The sequence below is a fragment of the Sinocyclocheilus rhinocerous genome, unplaced genomic scaffold (genome assembly GCF_001515625.1).
Source record: "Sinocyclocheilus rhinocerous isolate Xijiao unplaced genomic scaffold, SAMN03320098_v1.1 scaffold603, whole genome shotgun sequence".
Lineage (NCBI taxonomy): Eukaryota > Metazoa > Chordata > Actinopteri > Cypriniformes > Cyprinidae > Sinocyclocheilus > Sinocyclocheilus rhinocerous.
The window spans coordinates 1,125,966-1,144,795 of NW_015656630.1; the positions used below are offsets into that span (position 1 = coordinate 1,125,966).

General features: G+C 36.3%; 1 protein-coding gene across 1 annotated transcript in view; it reads left to right on the top strand.

Annotated features, from left to right (window-relative positions):
• The first annotated feature begins 8,365 nt into the window (after positions 1–8,365).
• The window catches only part of mtnr1bb (melatonin receptor 1Bb), a 40,731-nt gene continuing 30,266 nt past the window's right edge, over positions 8,366–18,830 (top strand). The window contains exons 1-2 of the mRNA XM_016528414.1: positions 8,366–8,414; positions 8,522–8,770. Of these exons, the coding sequence (XP_016383900.1) occupies positions 8,575–8,770 (196 nt within the window). The 5' untranslated portion in view covers positions 8,366–8,414; positions 8,522–8,574. The remainder of the gene's footprint in view (positions 8,415–8,521; positions 8,771–18,830) is intronic.

Below are 18,830 nucleotides of genomic sequence, written 5' to 3' on the forward strand. Positions count from 1 at the left end.
ATCACCTGATAGATACGCGTACAGTTCGTTCAAAAGTCAAATACAGAATAAATGCATTTGATTGGTAAACCAAATTCAAACGTGACGTTTCAATATCTAATGGCAATACATGGAATTTAGGCAAAGCTCCACTAAATAATAGCGCTAATAAATGGGGGCGTGGTGGGGCTTTGGCAATTGGCGCTTCAGTCAATCTACTCCACAGCCAATCACGGGCCCCCTCGTTGCTAGGGTCCCACCTAGCCCTATTGTTAATCCGGCCCATAGGTTTCTCTACAGGTGCATCTCAATAAATTAGAATGTCGTGGAAAAGTTCATTTATTTCAGTAATTCAACTCAAATTGTGAAACTCGTGTATTAAATAAATGCAGATACGCGCACAGCTGGCTAATGAGAGGTGTTTATTGTGTTTGACCTGGTTTTGAGGGTGGCACACTTGACATTGCTAGAGGTTCTTGCTGCAAGTTCGTCTTTACAGAGCGGTATTTGCTTGCCGATAGTGACGGAAGGTTGTGGGGAAAGCCCGAATATAGAGATGGTTTGGCCGTGTTTTATGCAAATGACTAACAGTGGCTCTGTTAGAATAGGCCTACTCCAAATTCATTAACATTACAATGAGGTTAATAACAAACAGGTGTTGTGAATTAAGCATCATTTCTTCGTTCGTTGTTCTCCTGTGCGTACAAACACAAAATATTATTAGTGAATGAGATCCGTTGTGAATTGTTTGTGAACCACATTCTCTATCCTTCTCCCGTTAGCGGTCGACACAGTTGAATTATCCGCACAATGTTTCGTAAACCACATTTATTTTTTACCTTACTAAACTGACCAATAATGGAAGGTCAAATTACACAATTGAAGATTTGGAAATGAATTAAGTTATTTATTTATTTTTTTAGGGTGGCATGTTGAAATAAAAAATGCGTTTTTCTGCATTTACAGCCAATCAGCTTTCCGTATCACTTTAGCATCATCAAGCATGCTAGATTGTGATATTTAGCTAAACTATGGCTAGAAGCCAAATCACTTAAAGGGGTCATATGATGTTGCTAAAAAGAACATTATTTTGTGATCACAAAACATGTTCTCATAACAGTTCTAAACGAAGCTACAGAAGTGTCAACTATTATGTCTATGAGAGTCTGTGTTTATAAATGGGCCCAGTTGAATTAATGATTCAATGACTTGCTCTGACATGCTGTGTTAGTGTGTAAGATAATGATTATTTTTAAGCTACATTATAAGCACTCAGGCTGGGAAATGGCATTCTCTTTGCTGATAAATAATTGTTACATAATATCTATTTGTTTCAAATTATCATCAGATCATGAATAATTCCACAGACAATATAAAAGAGCACCTTGTCGAAATAAAGTTGAATAAGGCATGCTTGAGGCTAGTTTGGATTATGTTGTTCTGTTATTCTTTGTTTTGCACTTTCTGTCTGATAGGCTTTTAGCTTGGAGCCATGTTCCAGCTTGTAAATAACTTCAGCTATTCAAACGAATCCAAACGACTCCATGGTGTCCTTAAATAACCAAAGTAAGATACATGGCAATTAATCCAGGCATAATCGTATTTGCATTTGACCAAAGTTTGTTTTATGCTTATTTCATTTCTCACTAGCACACAGCCTGCAGTCAGTGTTACACACTAATTGACAAGATGGGTCCAGTAAAGCACAGTCCTGTTCTATGACAGGATGTACGCATTCACTTGTTTGTTCACATAAAAATTATCTTTTCTGAACAGCACTTTTGACAAAAAGCCTGGAGATTGCGGAGCAAAAATGAATAGCAGCTCATTACCTTTCACAAAGCAGTTGTCCTGATTTGCTCTTCACGGCTAGGTTTGGGTTACGGATTCATATAAGAAAAAAATAACTGCATTGCAATGATTCAGAGCCTGTGACACCAATTTCCCACTTTTCCCCCCCTGAATCTGTCTGTTTAGTCAGCCTATCTATAAATAAGTGGCAGGTTATTAGTGTCACTCATGGATTTCCTACATACTCCTGTTTACCTCAAAGGTACGACAGCTCTAAGCTCATTGAACATGAGGGTCAAGATCTGAATTCAGTTCTAACACTTTAGCTCCGTTCCAAAATATAGTGAAGTACCTTGCTTTCTACTGCCTACAGGCTGCATCCTACAGCTGAAATGGAACTTCGTATAAGACTCATTTTGAACACACTGCATAAGCAATTCACCTGAAGTGTACAGGAGTTTCTATTGATTTCAGGAGAGTTTGACAACTAGTATAGTGACAATTTTCTCACTTTGTTCACCATCTTTTTCCACTGAGCTTGTCACAGTGAATTTATTATGGGTTTGTTTGCTTACTCAGTGACAATTCATTTGCCTTACAGTTTGGTGAGAAATTCTAAAAGGCATGCAGTATAAAGCCTCATTTATGTGCAGAACATGTTTTTTTTTGCATTTAAAAAACATAAGACACAGTGCAGTGGAATGGGAAAAAAACTGCAATGTCTAGAGACGCATTTTTTAAATGTTAAAGCACCATAAGCACAACGGTCAAACATGTCCGACTAGCATTTTTACATAGAGAATCAGAACAAATGCAAGGTGCAGGGTAATGGAATAAATAACCAAAAGGTCCAGAGACACATTTTTAAAAAGTTTAAAGTTATAAATTTAAACGTGTTTGCATAGAGACGTTGCTATCAAACGAAAAAGCTGCATAGTAGAATGCAAAACCACGAAATGCAAGGAAGTGGAATTAAAACAAAAGCAAGGTCTAAAGAATTTTTTTTTTTAAAAGCTGAACTTATTTTCATTTGAACTCTTAGAATTACATTATTACTTTTAGAATAATGTAATGTGCAAGATACAAAAGACACAAAACCCAGCACAATGATCAAATGTGTCCATCTGGTGCATGTTTACATAGAAAACAATAGAAAAGCACAAAAACAAATGAAACACTGAAATTGAAAAGCAGTGTAGTGTGTGAACAGCATTTAAAACAGCCTTTGCATGACGAGATATAAAATTCTCTTTGGGAAAAAAACATCTATCTGGCTTTTTTGATTAGTGTAAATGGGATCAGAGCACATGTTTTCTGCTCTTGTGTTTAAGTTCTCTACAGATAGCAGTGTTCCCATTAAACTGATCTCCTGCAGTGATGGAGATCCATGTACCAGTGTGATTCGGCTTGAGAACACTAGTCTAATCATCCCTATTATCCAATGCATTTCCTCAGTCTCTAGGGGTTGTGCTTAAAAACAATTGATGATTATACTGAAAAAACATAGGTAGTGCAGTCAACCCTTGGTGTTTATGCGATAAAATGCTTAATTAATACATTACAGTGTGAAAAAGTCTCCAACAGATGCTTGTGGTGAGTTAAAAGGCACTGTTGCAAACACAGCAGAAACAATTGCTTTATGTGTTACGCCTGCAAATTTCATACGCAAGAGCTGCCTTGTTTTCTCTATTTTAACAGCTTGTGAAGACTGAAGTATAGAGCACAGTTCAGACACTCTTCCAGCTTCCCACATTTTCTTTGAATATACCACTTGCCGAGCTGTCTCAATTCAAGTCTTTATGCTACTTTGTAGTGGGAATGATGAAGAAAAATACCCTGAGGATATTTTCAACAGACCCGAGTGTCCATGGGTGAGAAGGCTTAGATCAATGCAGAGTAATTACACATGCTTCCGTCCAGTATTACTGAACTCTGTAGGGTTGAAGAGGGACAGAGGGAAATAACATTATTTTGCTGTGTCAGACTGTCATGCCTGTCAGTGATATTTTATGATGATTATCTATAATGAACAGCTAATAATTAAACAAGTATGATTTGACCCAAAAATGTCACAAATGGCAGCTGCTTGGCTGGTGCAGGACCTCTGGAAGTTGAGAAGCTGGAGCCTGCAAATTTGCTTACGGAGCATTTGTCACGTGACTGATCACTGTTAAAAGGGAAAAGTTTCACACTTTCAAGAGACTTAAAAACATTTGTCACTGGTACAACATCTACTATCCCAGGTGAAAAAACACAATAAAGTGCTCTATTTTCGCACACTAATTTTGTACTTAATATACTAAAAAGTACTCTTTAGTACTTCTTAAGATAAACTTAAGATCATCTAAGTGTACTCAACTGTGCAATTTTGGGACACCATGAATATGAACTAAAATGTGCTTTTAACATACTATAAAAAATGTATTTAGTTACCACTTGAAGTACACTTTAAACATCTTTCATACACTAGTACAGTCAAGTGTATTACAAGTGGTAACTAAATAAATTTTTTAAATACAAAGATATTATGTTAAAAGCATATTTTAGTTCATATTCATGGTGTCCCAAAATAGTTGAGTACACTTAGGTGATCTTAAGTTTATCTTAAGAAGTACTAAAGAGTAATTTTTAGTATATTAAGTACAAAGTTAGTGTGCGAAAATAGAGCACTTTAAGTACATTGTGTTTTTTCACCTGGGATAATATAATGAAGTACTTGCAATTTGTTTAGTCAGAAAACATGGTTAATTTTTGAATAGCTGTCAATGTTGAAACATGCTATTTACCTTCACAACTGTGTAGTTCCAATATTCTTCCAGTAGGGTGATTTGACTGTGTTTCTTCCATTGCCAGAAATCACCAATTCTGTGGACATCCTCAAAGTCCCTTTCAAGGAAAGTCACTTCACTTAGCGGCCATATTTGCAATAACTCCAGGAAGCTATTTTGGACATGCAAGACCAACAATTTACTTATATACTTCTACTTAAACACACATTTAAGTAGAATATTTTAAATCTGTAACAAAATCTCACATGAACTGCATATATTTTAGTTTGGTCCAGCCAATGCATATGTCCCAAGTGCGCATCTCGGGATTCTGACTGTTTCTGTGGAAACTGGAGTTTCCGACTTTTAGAATGCAGGACTTATTGCATGTTGCACTTTCTCTCATAGTAATATTAATGAACCATCTTGGTATATATACAACCTTTGACGTCTCTATTCATTGGTGGCTAAGTTGTGTCACAATTCAGTGTGTTCCATGAAGACTATTTAGTTTTTTTTTTGGTCACCTTCAACTTTTATGAGCTGACAATTTTTATGAAATTGATAAAAATAATAAAATTTTAATAAAAATAAGTCATCCCTGTGGCACTCTTGGGCACACAGCCTTTTGTGGGTGAGGTAAGAACTGAGGTGGTGGGAGGATTCTTGAAAATTGATTCTTGATTTTTATGATTCATGTTATGACTCTATGGTGATGTTCCCTCTTATGTGGCAGTCTACCTCACAAGTATTATGTATTTGTCAACTGCTCCTCAGTTGACTTCTTCACTTAAGAGTAAAATTATACCTGACGTTGTCTTCACAAGTCAATGAAATACAAAATGACTTCACAAGTAAAGTAGCACAAAAGTAAAAAGAGTATAAAACGGCCTCTGGTTTTTGGGCATAGAATAGAAATAATATAAAATCACTATTATTCATTACCCAACTGAACTATTCACATAGAACAAACAATGCATTTGTGAGTGTGTCATTCATTACAACATGAATTGATTTGTATAATTTATTTAACATTATTATGCACCTCTTTCTTAAATATTATAATTCAGTAAGCTTTTTCCCCCTGTGATACTTCCATCAACATGTATGCAACATTTTTGCTTTCAACCAACTAATGATGATGCTGAAAGAAAATGCATCTGCCCTACCGTTGCTATAGTTACAAAAGTAACTTTAACCCCCATATAATTGACTACAGGTAAAAAAATAAAAACCGCGAGCTGTGATTTCAGTTTTGTTCAGTTTTCTGACTAGTAATCATTGTTGTATTGTTGTATTGTTGTAAACTTTTTTAGTGCTATTCCTTTTAAAATATGTTGTCATAGAGTGTACATTTTAGCAGACAACATTCAGTCAACAATACTCAGTTCAAGAGGTTTTTTTTTTCTTCATTCAGATGAACTGAATTTATTGATTAGATAATCAATAATAGTAGTTTTAGAGATATGCTATTTTGACATGGTATTTTTCCATCTACCCTATTAATAAATACATGTTTTACCCATTCATGCAATAGTATGACCAGAGCTGGGTAGTAATTGATTACATGTAATCTGGATTACGTAATCAGATTCAAAAAATTATGTACTTGTATTAGATTAAATAAGTACATTTAAAAATTCTCGTAATCAGACTACAATTACATTTTTATTGATTACATGATTACATATCATTCATGCAATAACAATAAATTATTCATAATTTATTGATTCTCTCTAATTCCTCTCTTTCATCTTTTAAATGTTCCTTTTTTTTAAATAGCCTAACAATTATACAGTATAGGCCTACACTCAGAAAGTCTTCCAGTTTTGTGGACGTTCACACAAAAACCAGTCACTAGTCAGGTGGTACACAGCATTTGACCACAGAATTTACAAAAATCATTTCAGGTTTAAGAAGTGTTTCAACATTGCATCAACTACTGATGAACACATTAATTTTCATTTGAATTATCTTTCAGTGGATTATTTAACCATGTGTTACTATATCTTTGGAAGGCTTTTGTCTTTAAATTAACAGATTAAAATGCACAAATTCACATTATTTCTTATTTACAGTACATGTAATGCAGACATTCCTAAACTTTTCTGTCATCTGAACCTCTTTTACCTAATATTGCCTATTTAAAAGTCAAAAGTAATCTAAAAGTAATCAGAAAGTAGTCTGATTATATTACCTAAAATGTGTAATGTAATGGGTTACTAACTACAATTTTTGTCAAGTAATATAGAATCAGTAACTGAGTACTATTTGCAGCTCTGAGTGTGACTTATTTGGGGGTCAATTTTGTTTTAATGTCCTTTGTGATGTAAAATAAATAAATAAATAAAATAATAATAATAATAATTAGCACCTTGACCTCATAGGCTATACTTTAAGGCATATCCATTTAAAGTCCACATGAACCAGAAGTTGCTGCCGACTTTATTTCAGTATGGTGACGTATTTCCAACTGAAACGGAAATATTGAATAAAGGGTGTGGTTTTATTTTGCTCCTCCTCTCCACCTCTCACTTGCAGCAAACTAACGGTTGGAGGGGCGTGGTTAAGCATATTTTGCTCAAGCCAACTCCCAATCAGTCAAACTGATGTCATCAGAGAAGGAATGCCATTCCAGAGTGGAAGCAAATGATCATATTTTGATTAAGATTACCAATCTATTACCAATTATACTATTTTTTATAGTGGATTAACTAATTGTTCACCTTACAATATTGTAAATATTGATTTCATGCGGACAGTGCCGATCCTAGACTTCTGGGGGCCCTACGCAATACTGTGTCGGCGTTGGGGGGGGGTTATGAGTGGTTATGAACGAATGAATGAAACGCATTTGTCCGTGTTTCACTCCGTCTTGAATCACGCTCGCGGAAAGCGCTTCAGAAACAGTGTCTCTTCTGCAGCTCGGTACGCTTTCAACTAGTTTTTTTAGTCTCGAGCAAGACTGTACGACATTCACATTACATGATTTGACTGATTGTTACGTAGAAAGGATGACAGCGCACCGCATTACTCACTTGAAATTATCATTCATGTTTTCATAACCGCTGGCCAAATTCAAAAACGAAACTTAAATGAAATCATCTTTGAGTGCAAGGGGGCCCCCTGGTGTTTCGGGGGCCCTACGCAGCTTGCGTATTTTGTGTATAGGGAGGATCAGCTCTGCATGCGGACCCTAAAGGATTAGTTCACTTCAAGAATAAAAATGTCCTAACAAATTACTTACCCCCATGTCATCCAAGGTGTTCATGTTTTATGGAGAAAAATCCTGGAATGTTTTCCTCAAAAACCGTAATTTCTTTTAGATGTCACCACGTTTAGTACATTTTGGTTACCTGACAAAACACATCTTTTATACAAATATATTACACACACACACGAGGTGTAAGCACATCCACCCTTGTGCCTCAGGTTAGAAGCGCACAGGGGTTGTTATGACAACTCCCGCGCAAATAAAAGATGCGCTGCGCAGTGTGTGATTTTTCTCAGCTCTGAGCGCGAGCCAATCATCTGGCCAGATTCCCCTCTGATCACGCGCTGGATTTACAATTCCGAGCAGCTGCTTTAAAAAATAACTTGGAGCGAAAGTTACGGTCGCCATGGGGCAACACGGCGCCAAGACTCTCCAGTTCCTTAGCAGTTTTAAGGTGAGGGGGAAGCAAGCTGAACATTTGCGCTAGACAAACAACTGAACTGCAAGACAGAAAAGAGTTTGAGGTGCTGAAAAGATGTTGAGACGGACTCTATCTCGTATTTCTTGAGAGGAGGGTGGATCAACCAGAGGCGAAAGACATTTATGGCTCAACTGTTCACAACTTCTGCTTTAAGCCATCTGGAATGACTCGCTTTTTACAAGTATGGAAAATACAAATAGAAATAAATCATACAATATGTTCAAGTACAAATGCTTTTTGTTTAACATGCGCAGTACGTTCTTAAGTTTTTTCTCTTTACTTCCACAGGTCGCGTGAATAACTTTTAACAAACCAAACCTCAGAGAACAAGTTGGTCCGGGATGCCAGACAATATCGCTTTTCTGACGAACAGCACAGATTTGGGGCACGTCGGTCGCGCGTTGGGTTCGAGCGCGCGCCCCGCCTGGGCAATAGCGGTGCTGGCCAGCGTGCTGATCTTCACCACTGTGGTGGATATTCTGGGTAACCTGTTAGTCATAATTTCGGTGTTCAGGAATCGGAAACTGAGAAATGCTGGTGAGCTTTCATTTATCTTTCTGGACTATGCGCACGACATTCGCGCGCTGTTCATTGATGTAGCGCTTTACGTGCCATTAGGCTCAGGTGTTGAATGGGGATACAGATAATGAATAATGTACTGAATGAAGTAATTAGTCGACTTGTTTCCCCTTTACTTGACAAGAATCTCCTTTGACATGCTGCCTTAGGTGTAAATTATACATGGTGAAAAAACGCGCTTCTACTCTTCTATCTCTACACATATTTGCCTGTGTGGTTTAAGAGCTAAATGTAAACTGTTCACATTTAAGTGTAACTATTTATCTCACTTTTGACTTATTGACTTGTTTACCAACATCATAGTGTTTAGTGAAGGATTACTTTATAGCAATAACAAGAAAATGTATTGAATTTGGCAAACATTTTATGTAACCATTCCAACCAAACAGCAAAAGTCAGCCTTTTTTTTTTAAAGTATGCAATTTAATGAACAGCTGAAAGTTTGTTTGAATTAAAATGCAACATTTTAGTACTGAATATGTTCATGCATAACGAAATTGAGGCTTCCAGCAACCATATCAATATTTTTTTCACTCACAAGTTCGTTTTTGTGGAGAAACTCTGTGTTTCAGCATTTTTAAGTCTGAGCTTTTGGTAGTGTTAAGTTCACTTCACCTTGACCATGTCATGAAAAATTTACAGCGGCTTATCGCTCTCAGCAGTATGGGCTTCAAAGACTTTTGACTGTAGTTTGGCATAATTGGATGTGTATATCAGTGAAAATCTAGCACCCTCCTGAGCCTTATTAGACCCTTTGTTTAATTGTAAATGGATGTGTTTGATGTTTTTAAATTGATGTTAAATCTAATTACCCACTTGAATGACCCCTAACAATGCATTGTGTTTTTACACATAATCCTGTCAAAAAAGTGTTTTTGTGAACAACTGTTGAACTATGATGTCACTCTGTGGTACAACTGTGGTTGTACTTGTGATGTGTGACACTGAGGGATTCAGAGGAGAGACAGATTTCATCTCTTTCAGTGCCTTTGACAATATGTGTACGTATGTTTGTGAGGTTATTCCACACACCGCTGATGAAGTTGACTGGGACTGCATTCAGAACCCCTTGAGAGTTTGTGCATCTGCAGGGACATAAACGTGGAGAGCGCTCATGCTTTTTCGCATTGAGCAAGAGCCAGACCTGTCTGCTTCAAAGACGCACTGACAGTCTTATATCAGCCTATGTCTGATAGACAGTCCTCCAAAGCAATTCGAGCACATGGAGGTGGCATCAACGGCTCATTAGATTGAGTATGAATGCTGTCAGATTTTGTGCGTGGTCTCCCCCCCCCCGATGGCCGTGGCGACTGCCTCTGTCTTCTCGCCTCTCGCCTGAGTGGATTTTCTGTGAAGGAGGAGAATTTATTCCTTCGTCTTTCAGCCCTTGTCATTACCAGGGCCAATCAGGCATCTCACGCAATCAATAACACAGTCACTAACACCCAAAGAAGCATTAAAGCAGCAAGGAATGCCACACGGATCTTTAGTGGTGTGTGCCGTGTGAAATAACAAGGGCAGAGAGCTGAGAAACGACAGAAACTGAAAGACTCGTTCTCCAAACAAGTGTATTCGAAAGTAAAATCGTATGTTCCCAGAATCCCGTTTGCAGATTCACCGCGTAATCACCCCGTGCATGTGAAGCACGGACATAAAAGATTTATGACTGGTAACAATCTCAGTCTTTTATGATAACGAAGCACATTCTGATGAGAGGGTGGGTATGAAAGAGACTGTATAAAAAGACTCTTCTCTCCATGTCTTTTGCTTATCCATTTATGTTATGTAGAACAGATGCCATGCTTTATTAGTCAAACTTCCATGTCGAGTTCACATTTGAGGAATAGTTCATCTAGAAATTTAAATTTGCTGAAAATGAACTAATCTTCAGGCCATTCAAGATGTAGATGAGTTTGTTCATCCAATCAGATTTGGAGAAATTAACATTACATATACTCACCAGTGGATCCTCTGCAGTAAATGGGTGCCGTCAGAATGAGTCAAAACAGCTGATAAAAGCATCACAACAATCCACATCTAATTGACATCAAATAAAAACCTGCATATTTTTACTAAACAAATTCATTATTAAGACGTTTTTAACTTCAAAACCATTGCTTCTGGCTAAAATATGAGTCCTTCTATCCATAATATTGCTTTCTCCAGTGAAAAAGTAATCACATCTGAGTCAGGAGAGAAATATGCACAGGTCAAGCACCGTTTACAACTGAAAACATGCAGTTCTAAACAAATATGTCTGTGGATTTTGAGAGGACAACATGGGATGGGCTTTTATTGTGGATTATGGATAAACACACAGCTTTTCGTGTCACAAGTTGATAATTGCTTATTGCTACCTGATCTCATGGCAAAAACATACCTGGGGGCACTTTTTCGCGAGACGCGAAATACGTACCAATAAGTGCATATCACTGCAGTTTCCAAAAGAAATTAACACTAGCCCTCTGATGCATGAATTATTAAATCACAAAGTAATATTTTTTTTTACATGTTTGTTTTTACTTTTAAACAAGTGAAAAATCATGCCAAATTTTTTTTTTGTCAATATATTATATTTTGGGGGAGTTGCATATCTGTCCACTGTAGTGGACACCATGAATCAAACATATAAAAAGTAAATCAATAGAACTTAATGGGTGGTCTTAAAAAACACATCTTTAAAATATTTACTACGTGAAAATGGTATGAATACACATAAGAACATTCAATAACAACAAGCTATGTCATGACGGCACAGAAATGTGAAGTGTAACAAACAAAACGTAAGAGTGTGTGTCTATGGGCCAGGGGTGTGTGGGGCTGTGTGGGGCAGTGTGTGTGTGTGGAATAACACTAAATGTCTTGTCCGTATCTAGCCCTCTGATGCATGAATTATTAAATCACAAAGTAATATTTTTTTTACATGTTTGTTTTTACTTTTAAACAAGTGAAAAAGCATGCCAATAACTTTTTTTTTCTTTCAAAATATTTTATTTTGAGATATGTTACATATCTGTCCACTGTAGTGGACACCATGCATCAAGGGTATAAAAAGTGATTTTATAGAACTTATTGTTTGGTTGGAAAAAACATGTTTATAAAACATTTACAACGTGAAAATGGTATGAATACACATAAGAACATTCAATAACAACAAGCTATGTCATGACGGCACAGAAATGTGAAGTGTAACAAACAAAACGTAAGAGTGTGTGTCTATGGGCCAGGGGTGTGTGGGCTATTCATACACATGTGAGCACAAATACAAACACACACAAGCACACACACCCTCCCATCACACACTCAAACACAATCATGCACACATATATCTGCATACAGTATACATGTATACATGCCTACACTTTTATATGACCTAATAAATAAATATAGACTGTAAGCATTGAAATAAATGATAAAATCTGAAGACTATTTAATATTTCTGTTCAATAAAACCATTCAAGTGTAAATTATATCATAATTTTAATAAAACATACAAAATAAGGCACAACCTATATATAGGCCCATAGGCAGAATTATACCCTTTGGTGCATGACGTCTACTGTAGCCCCGTTTTCCTGCCGCCATTTTGAATATATTATGCAATATCTCAAAACAAAAAATAAAAAGATAAAAAGACAACAATTAAATGGAATCGTAGACAACACTTTGGGGGTTCGCCATTTGGTGGTTGGGACATGATGCTACATCTTAAATGGTTCAAAATGGCTTCCAAATAGCTGTCCACTGTAGTGACCACGATGCATCAGAGGGCTAGAGGCAGTAAAACTCTGACACTTTTTATTCCTTTTCACACAAATTTACAGAGTTTCGATTAATAAAGCGTAATTTTCTCACAGTTACTTCAAGAATATGCTTTTGAATGTTAGCATCGCACAAATCCAGCTTCATATCTATGGGTTTTCATAGACGGTTGGTTTGTTCGGTAGTACTTGAGATGTGAGGAGCTCCGGTTTGAATCCCTTGTAACTACAGTTCGACAAAACAGTTCAAATCTTCATATAAGGAAATTCAAATGGCACGGTTGCATCAACAAATCAGTTTTGCATTTGTTAACACTATGGGGTAGGTGTAGGGTTGGGTTTGGTGTCGGTCATATTATAGAGCACCTATATCAACGTAATTAAAACGTGCCAGAGATCACGTATTGAACCCGTGTTTTAGCGCCACTCAGTGGACATTTCTCTTTGAAACTGCGGCGAAACGTGCAGTAAGGTACGTAAAAATGGTGTTGCAGAAAAGTACCCAGAGGTACGTATTTTTATGAGACCAAGTTGGATTATTGGCTGGAGTTGTATGCATACTTGTGGAATATTGTGATGTTTTTATCAGCTATTTGGATTCTTATTCTGACGGCACCCATTCACTACAGAGGATCCATTGGTGAGCAAGTGATGTAATGTTAAATTTCTCCAAATCTGTTCCCTGTTTCCTCATTTATATCTATGCCCTGAGAGTGAATATATTTTCAGCTAGATTTTGGTTGAATTATTTCTTTCAGCAATACTCCAACAGCTGACAGTTGAAGGCACATGGCAGCCAGGGCTTCTGGAGTATCACTGTCCGTTGGCCCCTCTCCCTTGCACTGTCCCCTGTGTGGTTATGTAATAGTGTTTCTAGAAAGGGGGTGAGTGCCAAGTGAAGTCCTCCTGCTGTCAGATTCCTGGCAGGCCCTGCTGTGCCACATGAGTATGGACGTTACAGTGGTCAGTGCTACCGTCAGCACGCATTTGTGTGCACTGATGTATGTGTGTGGTGAAAATGGAATTGTAAACCACAGGAGACCATAAAAATGAGTGGAGACAGACAGAGTGTTTCTGATCTGTGATTAGGGTCTTGTAATTTTGCTTTAGGTCAGAAAAAAAGACTTTAGTGGGCTTGAAGCCAAGACTTTGGAGAAGATTAGTGATTGGTAAATGACTTTGACTGGCATGGCATTAGCTGTAGGTTTAGATTAAGTGAGAGATTTGAGGTTCAAATTCATATTCATGGAAAACTGTCAGCATTAACTCACCCTGACATTGTCTCAAAGTACTATAACTTACATTCTTATGTCGAGAGCAGAAGATTTCTTAAACATTAAAAGCAACATAATGTTCCTGGTCATTTTAAATATTCATTGTGTAGAAAAGAACAGCATGAATATTATTTAAAATCCTGTTTTTGCTTTCAACAAAAAATAGGTTTGATGCAACATAAAGGTGGATGTTTTTCATTTATGAGTAACCTATTGCTTTAAGAAATCTTTGGAGAAATATTCTGTTTGATTCTTGTTCTGTTTGTGTTCTAGGGGAATTATGTGCACTCTTGATTTTCTCTCGGCCTCAGGGCTATGTGTGATTAAACTCTGGTTAAAATCGGGTCAGTGTCCATCCGCAGAGTTGTCAAAGCCTTTCAGTGTCTGTGGTGCTTCCCATATAAGGTGTATCTGCTTTTTCTCTCTCTCTTTGAGTCTTTGAGCGATTTTTAATTTCTCCTTGATTTTTCTCAAGTGAACTGCTGTCCTCACCCCCTGCCAGTGTGTTCATGTCCTGCACAAATGTGGAAACACCTCTGCCTGTCACGCAAACAGACACATGCAGGGAGACCATTGAAATTAACACCAATAGCAAAACGGATGGGTGTTTGTTTGTCTGACATTTAGAGGAAGCAGGAAATAAAGGAAGAACAGAGGCATTCAAAGAAAGACCGCCACCAGCAACATCAGCAGTTGGCACATTCTACATCCTGTGTCCTCAGAGACAATCATGAAGATGATAATGTGAATCCATTGCATGTGTCTGACCCAGTTCAGCACCACGGACAGCAATGGATCATTCATTCAAATCTAAATCCTTTCTATATCTGTTTTGAATGCTTTGTAATCATTTAGAAGAAACTTATGTAACTGTCATGTTGGACCCTTGAGCAATTGAGCTAGAGAGATGTGGGTTTGATGCACATTGCAGACTAAAGTCTGTATGAACTGTGCTCAGAGAGAAAAAGAGAACAGCCCACCTGCTGTTATTTAGTGCCTAGAGACCCTCCTCACAGGGCAGTAAAACTGTTTCCAGAAGCATCACAGTTTAACATGGCTAAGGTCTACTCTGAGACATGCAACACATGGATTTTTAGGCACTTTAAAGAAAGTCAGTACCAAGGATTTTAAACACAAGGCATAAAACACTATCATAATGTAGCAGATGATTTGCTGTGCTTTTCAGAGATTTTTCTTGAGAACAAGAAGTCAGCCTTGCTCTTGTTCTACTGTTTTGAACAAGAACAGTATGTTTCTGTTATGCAGTACTTTTTGAGCTTTAGAACTCAGAAAAAAATGAATATACTTGAGTTGTAGTTTGAATTATATTTATAAAATAGTGTACCAGCCTTACATAAATAATATTTTTCCCAAGGTCAGGCATTTAAACATAACTTATTTACACAGTAGCAAAAATCGAGCAGAATATCTAACAGGAAATACAGATAGGGTTGGGTAACTTCACACGAGGATGTTGAGTAAATTTTGATATTTATTGACCATGCATCTTTTGAAATTTTGATTATCAGGACAGCATGGATCGTTTTAGCGAAACCAGCTAAGTCCACAAAATATTACAGAATCCATTGCTTTTTCCATTGCTTTATGCAACTGTATATGATGTCACTTTTCTCAGATAAACATGTTTTGCTCAAAAAGGAGAAAGGAAAATAAAGAAGACTTATTTGGAATATTTATTAATAAATTGACTTTTTTATGTCAGAAGTCAAACAGGAGCCAGAGACATGGCAACAGTAGTGAGATGATTTAAAGTCACAAACATTTTCAATTAATATTATGTGTAATATTTTGATAAATAATCTTTTATCAAATGAGTTTTAAAAATCTAATTTTATTCATTATATTTTGTCAAATGCTACTGTTCAAAAGTTTGTGTTCAGTAAGATTATTTTATTAGATTTTCATATTTTTATTTTGTAAAAACACATTCATTTGATTATACATTAGCCTACGTCTTAAATGTCTTTTTCAGTGTTTCAAAAGATTTCTACTTCAAATAAATGCTGTTTGTTTGAATTTTATGTTTATCAAGGTATACAGAAAAAAATGGTCACAGCTTCCACAAAAATATTAAGCAGCACACCTGTTTTTAGCATTGATGTTGATAATATTAAGAAATGTTTTTTTAGCAAGAAATCAGCATATTAGAATGATTTCTGAAGGATCATGTGACTGCTGAAAATTCAGCTTTACCAAATAAATTTTAATTAAAATTTTTTTTTAAACATATTAAAATAGAAAACAGTTATTTTAAATTGTAATAATATTTCATGATATCGTTTGTATTTTGATCTAATAAATTATCTCATCTAATAATATGGTGAGCATAAGTGACGTCTTTCAAAATCATAAAAAATGACTGACCTTTTGAGCATTGTATGGGGGCATGAAAACGTAGTTCATCACATGAATGACACAGTAAATGTTAAGTGATTTTTCCTATTACACCCCCTATGAAGAGTGCTTGTATCTGCCTGATTGAATTTGACTTGTTTTGCCAAAAGGTTTAGAATATCTCATAATTCTCTTCAATTCATTCAGCCCGGTTGAGCTATAGTGTCACCAGGAGAGCCTGTCACGAGTGAATTCACCACTGTAATAGAACTTTGCTGGTGTCCTTTATTCCTTATTTCACTTTTCTTTTTTTTTCTTTCCTGTCTTTCCCTTACTGATGTACCAGCAAATGCCATTGCCCAGGGAGGCATTTGAAATTTAACAGGTAGAAAAAGAAAATCTCGAAGCGTTTGTATTCAGTTCTTGTTTCGCTCTACCACAGGTTCAAATAGGAGACAGGGTTTCGGCTTTGCTTTCAGGTTTACTTGATGATAGGTTCACAGCAGTAACTGTTTGTCTCCGCCTGTCTGTTCTCAGGACGGCAGCCTCTTTTAAAGGGGGGGGGGTACAATGCTGTTTCATGCATTCAGAGTTGTTTACACTGTTAGAGTGTTGGATTCTCATGCCAAGCATGGACAAAATTTCAAAAAACTATTTGGACGTATGACGTCCTATGAGTATTTCTGTGCTAAAAATCTCACTTCCGGGTTAGTACAAGTTTCTGAGAGTTTTTTTCGATCGTGGCTCTTCATGATGTAAACGAGGGTGGAACTCCTTATATGGGCATTTCTCCCGAAAGAGCGCGTCCGCGCACACATCGACCAGAGCGAGCAAGAGCGCGCCCATCAACGCGCTTCATTCAGCAGCGCTGCACGGGACTCGCTCGGGAAGAATGTCTCCAAAGAAGTGTGTTTTTGGTTGTAAGGGAAAGATAACTTTGTTCAGCTTCCTAAAGAACCCAACATTATGTAAACAGTGGATGCAGTTTGTTTTTCCGGAGCAGCAATGCAGTTTCACAAGCGTGCTTGTTGACGAACGTTTTATAAACAAGGCCCAGTTCGACGCTGGATTTGCACATCGTTTGATACTGAAGGATGGAGCGGTCGAGCTATAAAAGATCCCGGTCATGATTCAGAACTGCAGACGGTAAGTGAAACTGCATCAAATGTCTGTGTTTTGTTTGCAGTCGGAGCTCAAGTATTCGTCAATCTTTAGCTCCGCCCACGGCGCGCCTCCAGGAGCTCGGCTGTTTCCTGAGAGAACCGGAAAGCGGTATCTTTCTTTTATAAATATAATAAAACTAAATACTTTTTGGAGATATGAAAAATGCAATACTACTCTATAGGTACTCAAGATTAACATGAGATTGGGTGAAACTGTGTGTGTTATGTCTCCTTAATTCTTGCAATAATTGGTTCAGCACAAACCTTATATTTCAAATCGTATTTTGAAATTCCAATAAATAAAAGCATGTGTTAAACATGGAGAAAGAAAATAATAAAATGAAATAAAATAATAAAACATTTACGGTAAAATTATGTTAAACGTTATTTAAACAAATTGTACTTAAACTTAAAATATGTTATATATGATAATTATAACTAAATATGATAATTTTATATGTACTTGTGGTGTTGTTGTTGTTTCAGTTCTGCACCATAAATGTATCTCCCGGGCTTTTAAAATTAATTACAATTAAAAGCATGAGTTAATCATAGGGTTGATTTTGATTTTATATTTCAGTGTTGTTTTATTATTTTAGCATTTATTAATATTTTAAATTGGATTTAATTTCTATACTTTCAGTTTTAATTTCAATTTTAGTTTATGTTTTAGTAATTTTGTTATGTGCTTTTTTATTAGTTCCTGTTTTTTTTTTTATATTTCTATTTAGTATTAATTTTATTTTATTTCATTTTTTGTTTTAGTAACTTTAATACTTCAATTTAAAAATTTTATTTCATTTAGCAAGGCAACATTTCAAATTTTCATTTTTCATCTAATATTTACATTTTAAGAAATAAAAAAAATTTGCAAATTACAAATCTGCAGTAGAACGTGTACTTTTACATTATATTCTTAAACAATATTGATTAGAAATATTTCTTCATCAGGTAACTTTCTTTGTTTTAAATAACTTAAGATACTAAACATTTTCAGGTTTTAAATAGTGGTCTCAATGTGGTCTCAGACACTGTATATAGATAAAAATACCAAAAGCAATTAGTTAAATTAGATACATTTTCATTTTTCATCTAATACTTATATTTTCATAAATAAAATAAAAATAAAATAATAAAAACGTATGTTAAGTTATGATTATTTAGCGTGTGTTTGCGTTGTTGTTGTTTCAGTTCAGCATCATAAATGTGTCTACTGGCTTTTTATGGTAATTCCTTTCTTGATTGCACTAACTGAGTGGGAGGTTTTGTCTATAGTTTTTTTAATGATAGTAAAATCATTCCAGCACATGTGTGTTCGGAGCCACATCTCTGCGCCAGCATACTGCATGTCTCCTGTCTGCTCCAACAGTGATTCAGCATTTCTCTCCCAGAATTCCAAGGGGTTCTGCGCTCGGCTGACCACAGCCCCTCTGAGGGAGGCGGAGCCTGCCCTTGCATGTCAAGC